General features: G+C 23.5%; 4 protein-coding genes across 6 annotated transcripts in view; 2 read left to right on the forward strand and 2 right to left on the reverse strand.

Annotated features, from left to right (window-relative positions):
* The window catches only part of rdgB (retinal degeneration B), a 41,576-nt gene extending 32,335 nt beyond the window's left edge, over positions 1–9,241 (reverse strand). Inside the window, exon 1 of the mRNA XM_011496787.1 lies at positions 8,828–9,241. The gene's annotated coding sequence lies outside the window, so the exon portion shown is untranslated. The remainder of the gene's footprint in view (positions 1–8,827) is intronic.
* Positions 9,242–10,935: 1,694 nt separating this feature from the next.
* On the forward strand, positions 10,936–15,338 carry smo (smoothened, frizzled class receptor). Its single transcript, XM_011496411.1, has 8 exons — positions 10,936–11,306; positions 11,777–12,082; positions 12,274–12,714; positions 12,817–12,989; positions 13,062–13,402; positions 13,509–13,710; positions 13,781–13,951; positions 14,018–15,338. Exons 2-8 carry the CDS (start codon positions 11,777–11,779, stop codon positions 15,306–15,308), a joined length of 2,925 nt encoding a protein of 974 aa, XP_011494713.1. The 5' UTR covers positions 10,936–11,306; the 3' UTR covers positions 15,309–15,338.
* Positions 15,339–16,590: 1,252 nt separating this feature from the next.
* Ccm3 (programmed cell death protein 10 Ccm3) lies at positions 16,591–18,045 on the forward strand. Of its 3 annotated transcripts, none has more exons than XM_011496413.1 (6): positions 16,591–16,806; positions 16,907–17,028; positions 17,202–17,379; positions 17,461–17,587; positions 17,670–17,834; positions 17,914–18,045. In XM_011496413.1, exons 2-6 carry the CDS (start codon positions 16,957–16,959, stop codon positions 17,996–17,998), a joined length of 627 nt encoding a protein of 208 aa, XP_011494715.1. In that variant the 5' UTR covers positions 16,591–16,806; positions 16,907–16,956; the 3' UTR covers positions 17,999–18,045. The 3 variants fall into 3 exon arrangements, with proteins under 3 accessions (XP_011494715.1, XP_011494717.1, XP_011494714.1); XM_011496415.1 differs by having other exon boundaries at positions 16,956–17,028; XM_011496412.1 differs by lacking the exon at positions 16,591–16,806 and having other exon boundaries at positions 16,823–17,028.
* A 192-nt stretch (positions 18,046–18,237) lies between these two features.
* Positions 18,238–19,428, reverse strand: Arpc5 (Actin-related protein 2/3 complex, subunit 5). The gene is made up of 3 exons (XM_011496416.1): positions 19,158–19,428; positions 19,001–19,073; positions 18,238–18,627 (listed from the first exon to the last, which is right to left on the reverse strand). Exons 1-3 carry the CDS (start codon positions 19,313–19,315, stop codon positions 18,388–18,390), a joined length of 471 nt encoding a protein of 156 aa, XP_011494718.1. The 5' UTR covers positions 19,316–19,428; the 3' UTR covers positions 18,238–18,387.
* Between the last annotated feature and the right edge of the window lie 2,888 nt (positions 19,429–22,316).

Consider the following 22,316-nt stretch of genomic DNA (forward strand, 5'->3'; position numbering starts at 1 on the left):
AACCCTGACAATAAAACTATTACTCTATTATATTTGATGATAGTTTTGAAATATATATATAGATATAGCAAAAGAAATAAAAAGATAATGATCGAATTCATAACTCTACTTATGTAAATAAATCATAAAATCACTTATATCTTTATCAATAAGGTTTATCAACCGCTAAATTTATTTTATTTATTTTATTAAAAAAAGATTACATTAATTAATATGTAATTTTTATTAAAATTATATTTATTCATATTTAATATTACCACGTACACATTGAAAGAATAATTGATATAAAATATTGTGTATATACTTTCGATAATTTGCTTAAATAAATATCTAATACGAATTTAACAAGTATAAATGATAATTGGATAAAAAATTACTCGAAAACATAAAACCAAAGTCCTTTATTTTAAAAATGTTTTTGGTTGTCTATTCCATAATAGTAATTCATGTAATAATCAGATGAGACATATCTTATTCAAAGTACATATTTACATTAATTCTACTTATATATATATTTTTTTTAAGAATATTTTTTTACTAAATACAGATAGAATCATATATATATTTACAATTATTCTTTATATATTTTAATATAAAGAGATCATTCATTTTAAATAACAAAAATTTTTGATTTATAAAATGGATAAGACAGATTAATATATTTATATTTTATGCCGATTGATATATACATAAAAAACATCAATGTTTTGAAAAGGTTAAAGTTCGTAATATCTTTTTAGAATAACGAAATGACGAAAGTTGTAGGCGAGTTTGACGAAAATGCATGTTTCTCTGAATCTAGTGATCGATCCATATTTAACGCGCGCCATCGCCTTTGACGTCATAGTATGCTTACGTCACTAAAGCGATATTGACACACGAGCTGCGAACTAGTTTTGCACATGAAAGGAGTAACAAATACATTGAAACTACGTCACCTATTTATTAAAGGAAAAGGAAGTTCAACGTTACCATCAGACGTTATATATACTAATGAAGCGACTTGTACATATGCAAATGTATATATACAATGACTAAAAAATATAAGGTTTACATTCTTTTATATTCTTTTAATTTTTTGACTATTAGATAAAATAAAAAATTAATTCGTAATTTGAAAGAAAAAAAAATCTTTTTCAAGATAATTATTTAATTTATTAAAGAATACTTATATTACTATAATATTTAATAGAAAAGGTTTATAACTTATAGAAAATTAATACACACTTCGTTCTTTAATTAATAATTCTATTTATAAATTTATTATTGAATATTTAAAATTTTTATAATAAATATATTTATATCCATTTGGATTAATTATTAATTCTTATATGTAATATATTCAATCTCGACTTAATTTACAAATATGTAATATTTAAATACGTGAAAAAATTTGTTTATAAAGACAATTTCCAAACCAAAAAGTTCAACATAATATATAAATACTGTAGTTTATATTCTTTTAAAATGTATAACATATATCTGTATCTTATCTTAATATTTCCTTTAATAAATATTACTCCTATAGATAAATTAGTTTTTACATCTAAGTACACAAGTGACATAGCAAGTACATGTTATTGTATTAGTTTACAATTTGAAAAAATTCCAACCTAGATATTACGTATGTAGTTAAATATAAATTTAAGTTATTATTTTAAAATATGTAAATAGTACTCTGCTTCGTAAATTTCACAATTTATATAAAATATATAATTAAAATTGTAGAAAGTGAAAATATAAAAAAGTCATACAAATTGCGAAATTTTTGCTACAATTCAAGTATTATCTAAGTATATATAAAAATATTATATGTCAATAATTGTATAATTCACGCATATTCAAAGCAAAATTTGTAGTCATGAAAAATCAAAGGTAAAGGAATATTTATAAAAATTTAGTAAATAAATGAGGAAAATTGTCAAAAGCTAAAATTATGTAATATTACTAAAAATCTGTTTTTTAACATTTAGAAGAAATTTCATTTAATTTAAAAGAAATTACATGTTCTGAACAAGCTAAAGTAACAATATTTATACTTCATGTTTAAACTATAAAATTGGAAGAATTTTATGAACATAAAAATAAAAAAAAAGTGTTTTTAAATCTTATAAAATCAAATATTTATATGACAAGATTAGATATATAAATTTTTTCAGAAAAGTAGTGTAAATAATATAAATAATATAAAAGATAAGTAAACAAGTAATAAGAGATATCAAATTTTTTTAACATACATATTTCATATATACTACATTGATATGTCTCAACAATGTCTCAAGCATATATATATATATATCTATATAAACGCACATGCGATTAGTAGTGACATTGATTACAGATTGGAAAAAGAAAATTTAAGGATCAAAATTAAATGAAATTATTTGCTTTTGTTTATTAATAAAAATATATTTATTAATATTCAATTAAAATTATCACATTATTGTTAGTTATTTGAATAGACTCTAAACTCGACATTGTATAATCAGCAATCTTGAACCATTATGAATTTCTCAAAAAAGTGTACTACCTTCACTGTATTTAATACATATTTGATGAAATTTAAAATATCAAAAATTTTAAATTCATAAAAAATTAAAATATATCTATATTATAGTTTTAAACAGATAGATTAATTATATGTCAAAATATACGAGCTGCCCATGAATTATTACATTTTTAGAAATATTTTCATTCAAATATTATGAATATGTATCAATTTTTTTCGAAATTCTTTTAAATCCGTCAAATTTCATAATATTGAAAGCAATAGTTGCCCACTTTGCTGTACATCTACTTTTGTAGCATTCCTTTACTATATTCTATTACTATACTTCAACCACTTATTAGTAAAATATTTTTCTATAGCATTCAGTTTGTTGAATTTATTTGCATTATTTTATAGTTGATATTTTATAGATATTGTCAGATGTAAGTATGAGGTATAGGATGATACAAAGGTTCATATATTTGGATATAGGTTTACATACTTTATTTTCGATCGACATCTATTATAGATAAACCTATTCTTCTCATATAAGAACTTATCTTTATTTACGAACTATTATCCTTCAAGTCACTTATTTAAGAACTTACTTATTTAATTTTGAAATATAACATAAGTTAGTGTAGACCATCTAGTAGTCCGTTTCCATAGTAATTACCATACTAATTAGTTGTACATATATATAGTTATACTATTTTTAAATGAAATAATATTCAAACCAAATATAATTTATTTGATTTTGCTTTGATCCAATTTCCTTTTATGGTGTACACAAACTAAAGTACATACAAATTTTTTTTTTTTTATATTGCCTTTTGTTTATATCGACTATATATATATACTAAGTATTAAAAAAAAAAGTTTATCAGATTATAGAAAATATACTTTTTAGATAAAAAAATAGTATATTGGGATCTTAGTTTTTGCTATTATTATTTTTATAAAATATCTATTTTTTATTGTCTATAATGAATTTAGAGAAAAAAATTTTAAAATTTTTAATTAATTCGTGGATAATTATCAATACTTATTTATTATATTTAATTAAATAATATATTAAAATAAGTTTGAATTATTTTAAAATGAGTTTTGTTAATATGGAAGAAGTTTTTTTATATCTACACTACTCGAAAGAGAGATAAAGATTCACTATTTCAGAATAATGAAGTTTACATTTCATTTCTGTTCGTTATTTTATTAATAGTATAATTTGTTTTACTCATAATGTTCGTATTTTTAATAAAATTTATTAATAAATTATTATTATATAAATCTTTCAAATTAATTTCGACATTTAAATTTTGTATGGATATTTTACACTTTCTTTGCGTGTAATTAGAAGGTTCAACTATTTTTATTGATGAATTAATATATAATGCAAATAAAATTTCTGTAAACGTATATCTTTTTCTGTAGACCGATTTAAATATTAATAATGCAAAAGGCATTTTTAAGTATTTGAAAAGAAATAAAACAATTCTAACTAAATAATGGATAAATATGAAATTATTTTCATTTCAAAAGTTTCTTAATTTGCTGGATGACTATTTGAATAATTTATAAATATGAATCATCAGAAAATTATTGAAAATATAATTCATAATAATTGTATAGAGGTTGAAATAGAAATATTCTATTCCTCATTAAAATGAATCTTGTTGTTTTAATCCATTTGCGGAGATTATAAATTCATATTTGAAGTTTATACTTTTATCATAAATATTATCATATAAGATAACACTTATGCTAACACCGTACTTAATATGGGTAACATAATCTTACAGTTCTTTGTAATCAATTTATTTCACTATTTCTTTACTACTAAAAATATTACATAATACTTTTATAATTGACTATACAAGAAATTAAACAATTAAATTGTTAAACAAATCATATAAACATTAAATAGTATCTTTTTCAAGATATATCAATATTAACTAAATGCTTAAAAGAGAGTTGTAAGATTGATAACGCACATTTTAATAATAAATAATAGTTTTGTTCGCAATTATCTCATGTTTTAGATTAATGTGAATGAGATTGAAAATTGCTTTACATTCCGAGATACAAATGCTTATGCGGTCAAATTCAATGAAATTTTAAGTCTTTTTTAAGAAGTTTAAGTCTTTTTTAAATAAAATAATAATTTCACTATTAAGTTTTACATTTAAAAACTAATATTGAACAGTTTAGTTATTCATCAATCTATTAGGTGATTCAAACTTTCATATCATATGATTTTTGACATATGATATTTTGAGTTATGACCATGCATAAAAAAATTGTCAAAAAATTTAAACCAAAACATAATAATAGATATCTAATTGCTTTATGCAGCCGTAAATAGCAACGCTCGCTGCAAAATATACTAATTACAATTATTAATATTTTTAAAATAATTCTTTGAAGTACTAATTAAATATTTGCAAATATTAAATAAAATGAATTAATATAATTCGGTTTTTCATGAAACAATACATTATCTCAATCAATTATAATAATTTTTTCATAAAAAATTTACTATAGATTAAAATTATCTTATAGTTTACTTAATAAATATATTTGCCAAAGGTTGTCTTTATAATCACACATTATTAGCTTATGCGATTTAATGATTTAATTGTGAAACTAGAATTTCATAAATAAGATGAATTAAATATTTTTTTCAAGCAATAAAGTGCCAGTCATTAAAAAAAATTTATAAAAAATATATATTAATAATAATTATTTCAACTATTCTTATATCAATTGAGTTCATAGATTAATTATATTTATATATTTTTCTACTCTTAACGATAACTTTTAATTGAAGTTGTTATTTAAAATTGATCTAAAAAACTGTATTTTATATATATTTCCCATAATAATTTCGCAATTATAAGTATTCCCATGCGAAGTTACTCTTTACAAAAACATATATATTCCTGATATACATGCACATAAAATATATTTTAAAAAAGAACATTTTTTTTTATTTTATGCCTATTAATAGTTAAGTTAAAAATTAGAATAAAAAAAGTTAAATAAAAAAGTGCAAAGTCCAGAAAATTATTATTATAACAAGTATAGCAAACGAATGTTTAAGGGATGCAAACATCGTTCAATGTAGTGATCGATCCGCATTTAACGCGTGTCCTCATTTTTGACGTCAGGGGTCCTTTGCGTCACTGTAACGATATCCATGATACGAGTATCAAACTTTTTCTTAAGTTTTTTTGAAGTCAGTATGATCAAATATATTTAAATTATATTATGTATTTTATAAAGAAGGTTATTAACTCACGTTATTTCTAAATCTCAAAATAATAGCTATTAGATAAAAATCAAATATATACACATATATTATGTATATATTACATATAATAAGCTACTAAATTTAGTATATACATTCTAAATTTTACTGATTTCTTGTCATATAATATTTATTTATTGTCTTCTAAGTACAACAAGACTTATTAAAATATTACTTAAAACAATTGGTAAAATGTATACATATATATTTGTGTTGGAGTTAAAAATTTCAAAGTATCCAAAGTACTTAAATTCTGATTACCTACAAGATTCTTTACAAATCCAAGAATATAATATAACATGCTAAATTTCATATACCATTTTATTATAAGCAATAATTAAGTTATTATCTTAATTTATTAAGTTAATAACTTAAGTTATTATCATAATTCAAGTTCGTCAACTTATACACTATGAGATGTGCGTTAGTAACATGTATCAATGTACTTGATGTGATATTATCTCCACAAATAAATAAATAGATAAAAATAGAAAAATTGAAAATTAAATTATTTTTTACAAATATTATCAGAGTTATTAAATTATGTATAGTTAAAAATCTCTTACAAACTATATCTTAACTGTACCGAATTATAATAGTAATCTATGTAATGTTAATATGTTTTCTATTTGAATTCAGTATACCTTCCTTAAATTATAAAGCGATTCCATAATCTTATAATAAAATCAATTAAAATGACTTAAAATCAGAAAAAAAAAATTAATTTTCTATTTTATTAATTAATTATTATAAAGATTTGATTGTAATTTATCAGTAATCAAGTGCTTAAAGAGACACAAACCTACAAATTGATATATGCACAGACATTCTTAATACTACTCATAATTAGAAATCGATAAATAATAATTAAATTAAGAAAACTGTATATACTGACACTGATTCTTAAACATGTATAAATTGTTTGAAGTAGAATTTAATGAGTAATGATTTATTTTACATAATCGACAGAGAGATAGATATCTTAGACAAAATAGTATAATTAGATAGAATAAAAAAACATTTTATTAGATTTATAATATTTACTCACTCATGTAAATATTATCGGTCAAAGTATAATATATAGCAAATTATAGATAAAACTAATAGAATAATTTTAATAGAAAAAACTACTATATTTTAATAAGAATGTAAATGGATTAAATAAAATTAAAAAATATATATGTTATCAATTGATTCGTACATTTTAACGTAACTAAAAAATATATTATAAATAATAATAAGAGGTAATAGCTTTTCGAGATTTACATAAATATATGGCATAACTATAGTCTTCTTAATAAATCTTTTTCAATTGTAGTTCAACCAAATAAAATATGAGTAGAAAAAAGGAAGGGAAATAATATAAAATATAGACAGAATCACAATAAAAGAAAAATTAATATTACTCCTGAACAAAATTAGAACCTTAACCCACTCACTGCCATTGAGTAATATATCAAAACTGCGCTGTTGATATTGTCAATTGATATAGAACTTTAAGTAATATGATTCATCTAATATGATAAATTCTAGTATGATACATAATTAATCTAATATGACAAATTTAAAAGAAGAATGATAAAAGATTTTAAATTACATTTTACACAAATCTACTATATAAAAACGAAATTAATTCATAAGATTAAAAAATGATTAAAATAAATCGCAACACGAAATCCTAAGAAATCTTAAAATCCAATGAAAGAAATTGAATAATAAAAAATGTTGGCAAAGAAAATGAAAAAATATATATACTATCTAGTTACAACAAATTATATGTGCCTAATACATAATTAATTCAATCATCTATCATTCAATAATATAATAAATTGTTTTGCAAGAACATGTGGATTTTGCATAGGTTTATGGAATTAAGGAGATATAAAAAAAAAAACGAGTACTACTATAAGTCACTAAAAGATCGAAAACAATACATTTTAAAATTTTGTTTTCAAATCATAACAATTCAAAAAAGCTTAATAATTTTATATTATGGCATCTAACATATATTTTACATAACTTAAATAAATGAATTTTTAAATGTAAAATATTCATTGTAGCAAACGCAGAAAAATTACGACTTTAAAATACAGAATATGAAAATTATTTCTAATTATAGGTAGATATATGAATAATAAAAAATTCATATCTTTCATAATTTCAGTTAATTTGTTCGCCTGGAAACGTTTGAAAAAGTTAAAATGAAAACGAGATATTCATGAGTACTCAATATAATAAGAATAAAATACAACATTGAAACGAAAAAAATATAAAAATTCGTATATATGTACGTTATGTAGAATCCAATCACTCCAAAGAATGTTACCGTTTAATAGAACGACAAAATATATAACAGTCTTACGCTTAATCAAAGTGGATTTCATTAAATAGAAATGAACAATATCAAATCCTTAATATTAGAATTTCATAAATAAAATATCTATACATTTTGTAATTTTAATTTATTATAGAGTTTTAGAACTATAATTTATTGTTCGGCCTTTATAGTAAAATTATCATATTCTCAATCATTTGATTAGGATTAAAACGCCATTATGTTTTATCTCATTTTAGATCAGTCTTCATTATGCTTTTCATTATGTTATTAGTGTAAAATTGCAACTAAATAAATTTTTCTAATTTATATAAGATTTTTTTTTAATATTACTGTAAACTACAATTAGAAGTAAAATAAACTGTTATTTCAACTTTTAAAAAATAGGTCAACAAGGAAAGGAGTGTTGGATTAGTAAGGGCTTGTCATTATTAACATTATTCTACTGCAAAAAGATGATACTTCTTAGTCGGACATACTAATGTTATAATTAATAAATAAAAATCAATATACGAGTAATATCCGTCATCGTACAAAGGATGACGGTCATTTCTGTATATTTACTTATAAGATAATAAAGGTACATAAGTGACAAACGAGAGAGAAGAAATAGAAAATAAGACACAGATACTACTTGAAAAAATTAAAAATATAGAACATAAACAATGCATAAAAGATATTTATTTATACGTACCGGCTTAGATGCGTATTTAATTTCGTGTAATTGTCCGTCGTTTATTACTGTTTATTACATCGTTTCTTTCAAGGAAAAAGAATAAATTGCTGTATACACTGTTTACAGTTTATTTTTTCTGATTTATACTTTTTTATATTTAGTATTATTCGTTAACGGACTCTGTATGAGTATATTCGTAACAAGAAAACTATACTCCCGTGCTTTTCTCCCGTACATTCGCTTGTCATCTTGTTCGATTAATAAGCTTACTTACGAGATTAATATTGCTTTCAAAGTCATTCATGGAGTAGACAAGAACTCGTAGCATTTATCGTACTTGTAGATTGCAATCGCAGTTGCCGAAATAATAATAATCATATGTAACACATCATGCCATTTATACAATGGATGAAAATTCAACTCACTCGGTATAAAAACTTTCTACTTCGCAATAATATTACAAAATACCAAAAGATTAGATAAAAATTTCAATTTTCACATCTCATATAATTAATTATAATGTCATAATAATTAATTTTAATAAAAGAAGTAAAATTAATCAGTTCCTACATTATTAGGGGGCTTAAAATTTCTATAATTTATTATATATTGTTTAAAAGTTTATTTGCTAACTGCCTTATGACATTGTCTTTTTCCCCTTGTCGCTTATCTAATTAACCGTGCCTATATTATTTATAATCTATTCAATAATTTGAAGTCTAATTTCATTAATTTTGTATATATAAAACTTATTTATTGTTATTTAATTTAAAATTCATGGTAAATATAAACAAACATTTATCTTTTATATTTGTTAAAATTATTGATGGCATGCAGATCAAATTATTTGCATCATTTCCATTACAATTAATGTAGAATTATTAAATTTACAATATATGATTTATATAAAATATTGCTAAAATTTACTCAAAATTGTATTGGAAAATACAATTTAAAATATATATACGTTGAAATTTATAAATTAAAATCTGCATCTAACCAAATTACAAAAAAGATTTTTTATTTTTGTTTTGATTTTCTTGGCACATTATATGTGCACATTACCATAATAATTTTATGTAGTTGATAATAAAAGTTTTAACTTATAGGAATATTTATAAAAATTATAAAAAATGTTGTCATATCACTATTTTATTAGCGAAGATAATTATTCCTAAGTATTTTTAAGTATTATTATAATGTTCATAAGAAAAATATTCATGTACAGTCGAAGTTACTTATATCAATTACTTTGATAAGATTAATAATAACTTAATTTTTATTAATTTAAATATCTCTATCTAATAATAAATATTTTTGCTGTTATGATACAACAATATTAATCTATTTTAGTAACATGTTTTATTATCAAATTTTAACTATACATTTTGTTCGATATTTTTAAAGATGTTTTACATTCATCACCATATTTATTAAAATTTAATTCAGATATATTAATTAGTTGAGGCTATTTTAAATTAATATTTAAAATTTATTTTATTGCAATAAAGTGATACTTGGTCTCCTTATATATAGTGAAAATCATTATCAATAGATCAATATTACTTGAGCTACTTCATTAATATAAACAATGTTTATAAAAAATAAAATGGTATTTATCAAATATAATTGAATGTACGTTGAATAAGATAGCTAAATGACAACATGATGGATTTACATAATGGTATATTGATGCAACTACAATCCTTATCTAAAGTTCTTCTAAATTCTTAAATTATGTAATTCTAATATTCAATCTGAGATTAAACTTTTTTATTTCTTTTGAAAAGTAAATCAATTATTTCACAAGCTACTTTGTATATAGCTAAAACAAATTTCAACTCTTTAAGGTTCTAATTGTAGAATATACTATTTTAAGCAGTACCGTATATTGAATTCACCAATATAAAATAAATTGCCTTAACAACAAATTACAAATCTTATATGAATGTATCCATCCATTAGAAAGACTTCGATTGCGGATTAGTAACTACTACCTAGATAAGGTTCGCTCGAATCGAGCATATAAACGATCAAAATTCAAACACGAGTGTAGCGACGTCTACCGACTGTTCGAAAAACGTCCAACTGCCATTAGAAATTTTTAAGGTAAGCGCGCGCGCAACCATATTCTCGTTCATTGTGAAAACGCGACAGCCGTAACTGCATTATGGTTGTGAGGGATAAGAGTAAAAATTTAAGACAGGTTGAAGAGGGAGTGAGCTGGGTTGAGAGTTGGGTCTTGGAGAGAGGGAAAAAGAAAAAATCCACGGCGTGGCTTCACCTTCGCCGTGGGTGGCCGGTGTCGAGTCCCGAGTGAGTGCGTGTGGTCCTAGCCCCTTATACTTATTGCGGGGGGATGCGGCGTCGCCAACGACGCCAACACTTATACTATCTCGCAGGACGCGAGACGCCTTGCCCTCCAAGGAAGAAAAAGAAGTATTTTAACAAGACGTAGGAAACAGAGGAGTACTCGAGCTCATGATTACCAAAAAAGGTTTATCTTTTGTTATTATGTCGCTTATGTTATTTTATTTAATGTTAAATTTGTGCAATGTCAAAAAAAAACACGTGTATCATTGTTTTGGCAAAATGCTTTGGAAAAGGAAACGAACAAAATGAATGACTTTCATAAGCATTTATATTTAAAAGATTTAAGCAGAGTTTTCAATGCTCATCCTTTCTGGTAGATTGTAATATTTAAAACGTTAAATAATAGTTAATTCGAAAAATCATTGGACCTACACCATCTCTGTTCTAGAAAAACAAATTTTTTCTAATTATATAATTTGATAGTATGCTTGTGTTTGATAGGTAGTTTATTAAATTATTGAAAATAATAAACAAATTTGAATTCATGTATGATTATTAAAGTATAGTAAAAAAAAAAATCTATTTTATAATACTATGAAATTAAATATTATTTATAAATTTGTATTGTCTTAGTATTAAATTTTATTATTTTAGATGATACTATTGATACATTTGGCTGCTCTCTTATCCTCTGCAAAATTAGAATTAGATCGAAGCTATACAGTAAATGGTAACAACGATAACAAAACATGGAATGACTTAGGTCGTCATAGGATTAAGGATTCAAGTTATCTATTAGATAGATATCCGCTTGGAGAATTGCCGACAGATTATGTACATTGTAAAAGGTCTGCAAAATGCGTAAGGATGAACAGTGTTGCGTGCATGGGAACAAGACTACCTTACGAAACAACAACGCTAGATTTAATTCCAGAACACACGAGTCAAGCTATGATAAGGGTAAGTAATATATATTATGAGCATTTTTAAAGAATAAATCACGTAATATAAATATAAATATAGTTGTATTACATGAAATTATTTTATGTTATTAATAATACATATAAATAAATTGATATTTCTTTATTATAAGTCTTATTCAGGCAATAATATAAAATAAAAACGTAATTAATTGTCATAATATTTTTCAGGAAAAGCTACAAATGTTACAAAGCCTAAAACATATTCCTAAATGTTGGGCTGTAGTACAACCATTTTTATGCTCTCTTTTTCTGCCAAAATGTGTCAATGATACAGTCGATCTACCTTCTCAAGAAATGTGTAAAATGGTATCTGGGCCTTGCAGAATTCTATTTAATCATACAATATGGCCGAATTTTATTAAATGTGAAGATACTAAATTATTTCCTCGACTGTGTAAAAACGATGTTCGCGAATTAAAATTTAATACAACTTGGAAGTGCCTTTATCCGTTAGTGCCGACTGATAATGCTCTTGCTATTTTTGAAGGAGTAGATGGTTGTGGAATTCCATGTAGTGATCCCCTTTATACACATGATGAACAAAAGCAAATTCATTCATTTATTTTTTGGGCAGCTGGTATTTGTTGTTTGTTCAACCTGTTCACTGTGGTAAATATATATTGTTTATTTTAAAATGTAATTTTAGTTTCCAGAATTTAGTTCTTGATTCATTATTATATAAATATAAAAATAAATAAATAAACATTTTAGATAACATTTTTAATTGATTGGAGAAGTGCAAATAAATATCCTGCATTAGTTATATTTTATATAAATTGTTGCTTTATGGTTTCTTGTATTGGATGGCTTGCACAATTCACACCAGGAAGTAGAGATGTCATTGTGTGTAGAAAAGATGGTACTTTAAGAATGAGTGAACCTAGGTATTTATAATAAAAATATACATTTTTTAATTTGAAATTAATAAAAAAATTTTAATTTTTAAATAATTGCAGTGGTGAAAACCTTTCATGTGTGGTAATATTTGTTTTGGTATATTATTCATTAATGGCAGCAATGGTTTGGTTTGTAATATTAACTTATACATGGCATATGAGCTTCCAAGCACTTGGCAAAATTCAAGATAGAATTGATAAAAAAGGTGCTTATTTTCACCTGCTCGCATGGTGTTTGCCACTTATGTTAACAGTAACAATAATGGCATTGGGCGAAATAGATGGAAATAATGTAACAGGAATATGTTTTGTGGGTTACAATAATCATGTTGTTAGAGCTTGGTTTGTACTTGGACCTGTTTTAACTGTTTTATTGATTGGAGGATACTTTTTATCTAGAGGTATAAATAATAATAAAAATTTTATAATTTTAATTGTTCAATAAATATGACTAAAATGAATGCATCGTTCATTATTTTAATTATTTATCCAAGTAAATTGTTATAGGTTTAATAACATTAATTTGTTTAAAAATAAGCAGCCAAGAAATTATATCAGAAAGAGCAAGCTCTAAGATTCGAGAAACTATAGTAAGAATGGGATTGTTTTCAGTATTTACATTTGTTGCTGTAATTGTAACATTTTATTGTCACTTGCACGACTTTGAACACTCTTCAGAATGGAAACAAAGCTTTAGGGATTATATGATGTAATACATTTTTTTACATTAAGTTTCATACTTTTAAAAACTAAAAATATGTTATACTATTATTTTACAGTTGTTCTATAACATCTAAGTATGCAGATGTATCAGAATGTAAAATGAAATCTAGACCCAGTGCTGCCAAGCTACAGTTACATTTATTAGCTTCATTCTTTGCTGGTATTTTAATGTCATCTTGGGTGTGGACAGGTTCAACAGTTGATACTTGGATAAGATTTCTCAGAAGGTACATACAAATTTTATACAATTACAGTATTATAAGTAAATAGAAATATGTTTTTCCAATTTTTAGGACATGTAATCGTGAAACTGAGGAACCAGTCAAGTTAAAGAAACATAAAGTGATAGCTCAAGCATTTGCAAAAAGAAAAATGTTTAATAATGCAGGACGTTTATCAATTAGCTTTCACAATACTCATGAAGATCCAGTTGGCTTAAATTTTGATCTTAATTCTGTAGCTTCTCAAGATTTTAGTTCAACATGGGCAGCAGCTTTACCGAAATTAGTAACAAGAAGAGGTGCATTAGTTGGTGGATCTGTATCAAGTAATCGTAGAAATTCAACTGATTCTCAGTACAGTTTTAGTTTACGTCGCGTATCTGTAGAATCTAGAAGAAATTCTTGTGATTCTCAAATTGCTTTATCTATTAGTGAAATAAAAGCCGAGCTAAAAACTAGCAGAGTTAATAAAAATAATAATAAAAGAAGGAAAAAGCTTCCGGAAAGAACAAGAAAAAGATCTGAAGCGTATAAAAGAGGAAGAAAAGATTATGAAAAATCTAAATCAGTTAAAATTATACCATCCATTCGAAGAGGCAGTACAACTTCACAAGAGAGTCAATTAGGTGTTCAAATTTTATCTGCTCTGTCATTTGGAACTGGTTCAAATACCGTACCATTGCAAGTACCAAACATGAAAAGACGTGCAGGCTTAGACGAAGGAACATTAGCTCTTAAGGATGCTGAAAGATTGTTACCATTTTTATTTCCAAGGCAAAGTGATAGTGATGAAAATTTAAGTAGCGAAGAAAAACAAAATGATATCATCCATAAAGATATTGACTTGGACGATAGAAATGAGATGAAACATAATCAAGACAGCGATAATGAAGATAGTCAAATTGAAGAAAGCACAAAGATGTTAGAATTCGAGGAAATTTGTGATAGAAGTAAAAGCAAAAGCAATAAGAGCTCTAAAAGTTTTAATCGTAATAATGATAAACGAATTAGCACAGAATGTCAAACAAAATATTTGATTGAAGATGAAACAGTTTTGAAACATCTTTTTCACGAGTCAAATGATATAAAAACAAAAGACGATCTTGAAGGAAAAGATAGAAAATCAACTAAAAGTGACCTGGAATCCAGTTTATCATCTTATTGCCCAGAGTTCTCGAGATTAATACAGCTTGATGGGCAATCTAATGCTAGAGAAATTGCTACTCAAACTCTTCCACTTGAAATATTGGAAATGGAAGCATTAAAACAAAGTATTGATGAAATCATTAATAGTCGTAATTGTAGTTCAAAAGGAACGCAAATTTCACCACAAATGACAAAAAGCAAAAAACAACCAAAGTAAAATGAGAAAATTGTTTTTCTCAAATAATGCTCTCTATTAAATTTTTGAAACAAGTCATACATTTTATACATTTTATAATATTAAAACTATATATTTGCATATAAAACTTAATTTTATAAGAATTATGCATTTACTTGAATTATTGTATTTTATATAGAAATTATACAATTCTATCTCAAGTATATATGTGCCTTAAATAAGTGTTTAATATCTCTTATGAAATTTTCATATATGAAATTTCAAATTAAACGATTGTTTTTGTATGAGATATTAAAGGTTCACTAATAAAATGTACAGTTAAGATATTTATTTTTGTTTTTGTTGACCACTATATTTTAAGATTAAAATTTGTTTTACACATTTCATTATTACAATTGATTTATCCAATATTGCTAAGAAGTAATAAGAATGTTTTCATATTGTAATTGTGTGTTGCAAAATGACTAAGCATTGTACTTACATTTCTCATCTTTAAATGTGAATTGATATATCGAAAATTTATTAAGTCTAAATGCAAGGGTTCTTAAAATCAATTTAAAAACTATTTTAGCATAAAACTACTATTATTAGCACTACTATCAGCATAGAATATTTATAGTAAACTGTCTATTTTTTCAACCAAAAATTTTATGAACACAAATGGATACTTTTGTATAGAAACCAATTAATTATATATATATATATTTCATGATTATTAAAAGTATTGTTTTTTTTTAATGTTATAAGTTATTACGAGTTCTATAAGTATTATAAGAGAATTATAAATATTGACATAAAAAAATCCCATGCAAGAAGTATAATTAGCAAATGTTATTTTTACCGTATTCTATTCTAAAAACTCAATAAATTTTTAATAATTCATTTATTACATTTATTTATATATATATATATATATATTTTTTTTTTGTATTATATTTTTATATATTCATTTTTAATATGTGATTATAATGATCATTAAGATACAAATAACTCACAATTAAATATATCTAGGGTGAATTTTTTGGTAATAAAATTTTTAAAAAATTAATTTTTTCTGTCTAAAAATGTTTTTTATTAATTAAAAATATATTACATGATAGCAAAATGATTAAAATATATAAACTAAAAAGATAGATAATATTTATATATATTTAATCATTAATATATTCATTAAATTTTTGCCGTGATGACAGTAATAATAGAACAATTCTATTAATGTATATAATAATTTAAATGAAAAACTTTAAAATGATACGAATTCGAAATCATATGAAGGTGTCGCCATAATAGTGTGTTATAAAAATGCTACTGTACAGATCGTGTATACATATCTACTCAACTACTCACATTTCATTTTTAATTAGTTAATTTAAACTTGAATTTGAGTGAAAAAATATTGTGATAATTTCTAATTAATATTAGATGAGTTTTCTTACTTCCTGTGTTGTATTCCCGTAACGATTTTCGTAACCTAATTATCTTGGAATTAATCATTTGACAGCTGTTCTCAACGGCAAACGTAATAAAAAATTTAATTTGTTTATATTTTCCAATATAACAATCGATTTTATATTTTTATTCTTATCATTGGTGTTAATTATTTGCTTCTTGTGTGTAAGCACAAAATTGCATTTGTTGACCTACAAATAAAAAATAAAACCTATAAAGAATGACAATGGGCGATGAGACTCCAGTTACATCACTTGTTCTTCCAGTAATATTACGTCCAATTTTGGCAAAAGTAAGTTTCGATATTAATTGTATAGTTTATTCAAAATAATAATTTATAAATGATTTTTATATGGGCAATTTTCAAATTACCGTCTAAATTATTTTAAGAAAAAAGTTTAAAAAATGTAAGAATAATGTACTTTTCAATATAAAATTAGAATTGAAAACAATTTTTTCTTTCAGTTGGAAAGGCAAAATTTGGTAGCTGCTCAAATGCTTCGTAAAGCATTATCCAATGCAGAACTTAATCATCCAGGAATTACCTACGATTTAATACTAGGTCTTGTGCGTCGTGCAGATCTTAATTTAGATATGAATGAAAGTGTGCTTCGGTTACAGGGTGTTGCGTCTGACTGTGATGGTATATGTTTTATACTGATCTATATTTAACAAAGCATTTATTGTATAATATAATAATTGTATTTAATATTAATAGTCGTAGAATATCGTTCTGTACGTTCAGAAAATGCATTTCCAGAGCTTAATAGAAAATCTACTTCACTGAAAAGGATATTAAGTAGAATTCCAGATGAAATAACTGATCGTAAAACGTTTCTTGAAACAATTAAGTATAATTAATTTATATTACATTTCTTTATTATTAATTTTGAATTCAAGAATTATAGAAATTAAATATAAAAATATTTTCAGGGAAATTGCCAGTGCTATTAAAAAATTATTAGATGCTGTTAATGAAGTTACAGGATATATACCAGAATCTGCAGGTAAACAGGCTCTAGATCAACGTAAACGAGAATTTGTGAAATACAGTAAACGATTTAGTAATACATTAAAAGAATATTTTAAAGAGGGACAGTAAGTTTTACTTATTCACATTATTTTGCTATCGTTCATGTATTTTTATCTATATATATATTTGCTTAATTTTTTTTAGAGCTAATGCAGTATTTATCAGTGCTTTATATTTAATTCTTCAAACAAACATGATTATGCTTACTGTAGAGGATAAAGTATTATAATCAATATAAGAGTGAAGTAATAAAGAATAAATATAATTATTATAGGAATAAAGTATTAAAAACATTAAATTGTAAATTAGAGATGTGCAATTTTATTAACAAATGACATTTTTACATATAATGTATGCTTAAAGATACTAAAATTGATATTTTCATTCTTTGATTTGTAAAAATTATTTCACGTTTTATGCGAAAGAAATAAATGAAACCTGTACAATTTTCATTTAATACGAGGAAATAAAAGTTATTTTATTTATAACAACTTTATAAAATGTACTGTAGTTCCATATTAAAAAATGTTGACTTAGCTATCTACACCCTTTATGTTACCAATGACACATATTAGTAACTAAAGAAAGATCAGTTAGACAATAATAAACATTTATTGTTCAAGCTCGTTTACTGTCAGCAAATACTCTAACAATACTTCCAACTCCACTGACATTGTAGAGTTTTTCATGCCACACAAGCAAGTGTCCACTACTGCCTTCATTTGGTATTTCAAAACCTCTGTAAATATATTTCATTAAAACATCCATCAAGTGACGATCCAATTGGGCTATGCAATCATCCATTTGATTAGTTTTTATACTAAGAAGTACTTTTTGAATCAAATTTCGTGCATTTTCCTGTAAACAATAAATCATTGTAAACTTATTTATATAAACGATAAATAAGTTTTATATTAAAAGATTTATAAATATTTTCGTTGATCATGACTTCATTATAATAGAATTTCTGTGTAAATAGCATTGCTTAACTTAATTAATCAAATATTTTAACAAAATATTTAATCAAAGGAAAATGGTTCTTTTCTATTTTGTATATTAGGGATTGTATAAAAATTTATTAATCGTATGGTATAAAGCTAGACTAACATTTTTTAAAAATTCAACTCATTAATTGAAACAAAAAACTCATTTATATTTTAGATAATTTTTAACAAATTAGAATGTTAAAACAATAACATAGCCTATAAATGATTAAGCTATTTGAGGTTACCTTAACCTGATGATTTTTGCAATCTAATGGTGCTGATTTTAAAACAGAAATTAAAGCCTCAGCTTGTTTGCCCTTATTAAATAGTTAAAGAAAATATTATTTAGAATAATGAAGTTGGCTGAAAAAATTAATTAAACACAAATTTCCAAAAGGATATTGACTAAGTAGTAAGAGAATTTCATTTTCATCCGATCCAGTTGGCCCCGTCGTACCACCATCTGGATCATCTTCCTTAAAATTGTTATCGCTATACAAATCAACATTAATATTTCGAAAAGCTGTCGCCGACGGATCCTTATCGTCGGACTTTGACATTTTTTAATCACAAAAATTTTAATTTTTTTTACTACAATCACTCTGAAGTTTAACTTGATGTTTAGATTTTCTATAGGCAGTATAGATGTGCTTTTTTAAGGCATGCGCAGTTGATATTAAATTGATCGGTCTTCATGGAGGTACTCAATTGCTATGACCTTAAATATATTTATATGGGTAGGTAAAATTTTCGTAATTCCTATTTAGATTCGGCATTTGATGAAATAATATTGTGACAAAAACTGTTGTATTCGTTTTAAATTTATAAGGACATAGAATATTCCAATTATCATATAATTAGTTAATAGTAAAAATATTAGTAAAATTGGCATTTTAATAATTGATAAGCAAAAAAAAGGAATAAAATAAAAATATTATGATATATATATATATATATATATATATAACTTTTAATTTAATTTAACTTTATTTTAACAAAGTAAAATGAAAGAAAAATTAAAAAATACATTGCAAAATACCTATTAGAATATATAATTTTATACAATAAATACATTATTTTCAATTTGCTATTGTTTCTAAATGAAATAAAATCATATACTATCTGTGCCTATTGAAGTTAAAATTAAATTGAAATTACCCGCATTTAAAAGAGCCAATACGCTTAGTCTTCATTCGTATCGCTCAAAAGATGTATTAAAAATTCCTTATTATAGTTTTAGAATCTTAAGTCGTCACCATAAAAACATAATGATAAATCGACGTTACATCAACGTCACAATCCCAAAATACGCAACACGAGTGTTATTATTATATAGACAGCAAATGTATAAATTATTATTCATATTGAGTTTATCGTTGTTACGATCATTCAAAATTTTATTATATGAGATTAGTCTTATTAAAAATCAAGTTTTATTAATTTATATCTTAATATACACAATGCAGGATAGACTAAAAAATGATCAAATAAATTTGAAAGAAAAGAATAACCAAATCAATTTTAAAATTTAAGAAAACTGATTTTTATTAAAAATTATAATTGTAAAAATTGTAATTTCATTTATAGGACTAATTTATATTATTGAATTAGTATTAATAGTGTAATAATGAATACTATATAGATCAATTTATCGTTTAATTTTAAAAATTTATTAATCTAAAATATTTACTATTCTGTAATATAATAAAACAGAAACTGTAATATCAAATACATTTAATAAATAGTTATTAATATTTCATTTTATAAATTGACATAAAAAATAAAACTATGAACAATTTGCTAAAACTTTTTATGTTATATACTTGAAAGATATTTTACTTCAAAATGTATTGCTACAATTAATGTTTTTTAATATTTATCAATGATAATTAATAATGTAAGGTACATTTTAATTTAAATTGTGAAAATAATAATTTACTAATATTTTTTATAAAACAATAGATTAGTCATATTTGTAATAAGAATCAACATATTCCTAATATCAAGAAAATTTCAATGCTCTTAGTGTGCAATCATTATATAGGAAAGATAAATTAATCCTTTAAATAAATACTTATATTTCATATATTATTTATACTACGTAAAAAATATGTAAAAATAAAATTTATAAATTAGAAATAAATTCTATATATATAGAGTGAAGAAGGGGGATACATATTTTTAATTGTACTTATAAATCAAAGCGGGTTTTATGTATACGGGTTCTATCTACATTCATGTACAATATTAATAATTTAAACATTCTTATTAGAAACAAAAATAGGCGTATCTTATTCACATTAGTTACAATTATAGATTTTTGTTTTTTCTTATCTTAATTGGTCTCTTTGGTTCTAACTATTTCTGCTTAAAGCAGCTAGAAATCAAACGTTCGCACAATTGTACGTAGATATTAAGATCTTTTTTAACACAATGTCGATAGTATTTGGACATTGATCTAAACAAAACTACATTTTCTTCAGGCAATTTTTATTAATAATGTTAAATGTAATTACTTATTATTTCCTTCATTGACCTACTTTAAAATGTACATATATCTTGAAACCTGCCAATATTTTCTTTTATATTAATGACAAATTATAAGAAGTTTCTATAGTTCAATCTAATGAAATATAAATTAGTAAATAAAAATTTTTCTACATTTTATTATGTTCGTATTTTTCATTATTTCAATATCGTATGAGTTGGAAATGTACGTGTTTTAATATATTAGCATATTATTTTCCTATTCTTCATTCCTTTTTTTACCTTTTCTTTATACTTTTATTTGATAGAAATCACTTTTCATTGACAGATTTTATTAAAAATGTAACTTTATGTAACTTTATAGTCGTAATATATTTATATGTAATTATAATGAATAAATTAAAATAATTATTCATCATATGTACTATAAATAGAAATTTTAATTTTTAATGTGCTGACCAATAGAAGAAAAATAAAATATAATGGATTTAACCCACTTTTTACGTATAATTGAATAATTAAATAATACAAATTTTCAATACATAATGTTTTATACATTTTAATTCATTGAATTATATAAATAATTTTTTTTAATGTAAATATATCTACTGATAGGAATCATATTATATATTATAATACATTTATTATAAGTGTTTATTTATGTAATTTACAAATTTTTAATATATATTTATATACCACGTTTATTAACTAATTCTTAATTTCTGAATTAATAATGAGCGCAAAAGTATTTTATTATTAGTTTTGTTATTGTTCTTTTTATTGTCGTCTTGTTGTCATTCGTAATATTATTAATTTTAACATTAATATTGATGAGAGTTGGAAAGTGTCGAAACCTGGCAATAATAAGATAGACGAATGTGTCTCAAGTAGTGTCAAATAAAGTAAAAAGAGAAAACCATTATGAAGCTGTTCTGAAATGAAAGATGAACTTAAAATTTGATTATTTGCGATGAAATTGCTACGGACTTGGAATTAACGAATAAATTTGTTCGTCTATTATATCAATTTAAAATCAATTAAAAAATAAATTTTTCAATTTTATGGTAATTAATC

Source organism: Ceratosolen solmsi, unplaced genomic scaffold (genome assembly GCF_000503995.2).
Source record: "Ceratosolen solmsi marchali unplaced genomic scaffold, CerSol_1.0 scaffold29, whole genome shotgun sequence".
Taxonomy (NCBI): domain Eukaryota; kingdom Metazoa; phylum Arthropoda; class Insecta; order Hymenoptera; family Agaonidae; genus Ceratosolen; species Ceratosolen solmsi.

What these genes read in the sequence shown, in the direction of transcription:
- smo (XM_011496411.1), top strand. Translation starts at nt 11,777, where the DNA reads ATGATACTATTGATACATTTGGCTGCTCTCTTATCCTCTGCAAAATTA. An exon ending in TTAAGAATGAGTGAACCTAG is followed by an intron (nt 12,990 to 13,061) that starts GTATTTATAATA and finishes AAATAATTGCAG; the next exon opens with TGGTGAAAACCTTTCATGTG. An exon ending in AGGATACTTTTTATCTAGAG is followed by an intron (nt 13,403 to 13,508) that starts GTATAAATAATA and finishes AAATTGTTATAG; the next exon opens with GTTTAATAACATTAATTTGT.
- Ccm3 (XM_011496413.1), top strand. Translation starts at nt 16,957, where the DNA reads ATGACAATGGGCGATGAGACTCCAGTTACATCACTTGTTCTTCCAGTA. An exon ending in TACGTCCAATTTTGGCAAAA is followed by an intron (nt 17,029 to 17,201) that starts GTAAGTTTCGAT and finishes TTTTTCTTTCAG; the next exon opens with TTGGAAAGGCAAAATTTGGT. An exon ending in TGTTGCGTCTGACTGTGATG is followed by an intron (nt 17,380 to 17,460) that starts GTATATGTTTTA and finishes TAATAGTCGTAG; the next exon opens with AATATCGTTCTGTACGTTCA.
- Arpc5 (XM_011496416.1), bottom strand. Translation starts at nt 19,315, where the DNA reads ATGTCAAAGTCCGACGATAAGGATCCGTCGGCGACAGCTTTTCGAAAT. An exon ending in ATTCTCTTACTACTTAGTCA is followed by an intron (nt 19,074 to 19,157) that starts ATATCCTTTTGG and finishes ACTATTTAATAA; the next exon opens with GGGCAAACAAGCTGAGGCTT. An exon ending in GCAAAAATCATCAGGTTAAG is followed by an intron (nt 18,628 to 19,000) that starts GTAACCTCAAAT and finishes TATTGTTTACAG; the next exon opens with GAAAATGCACGAAATTTGAT.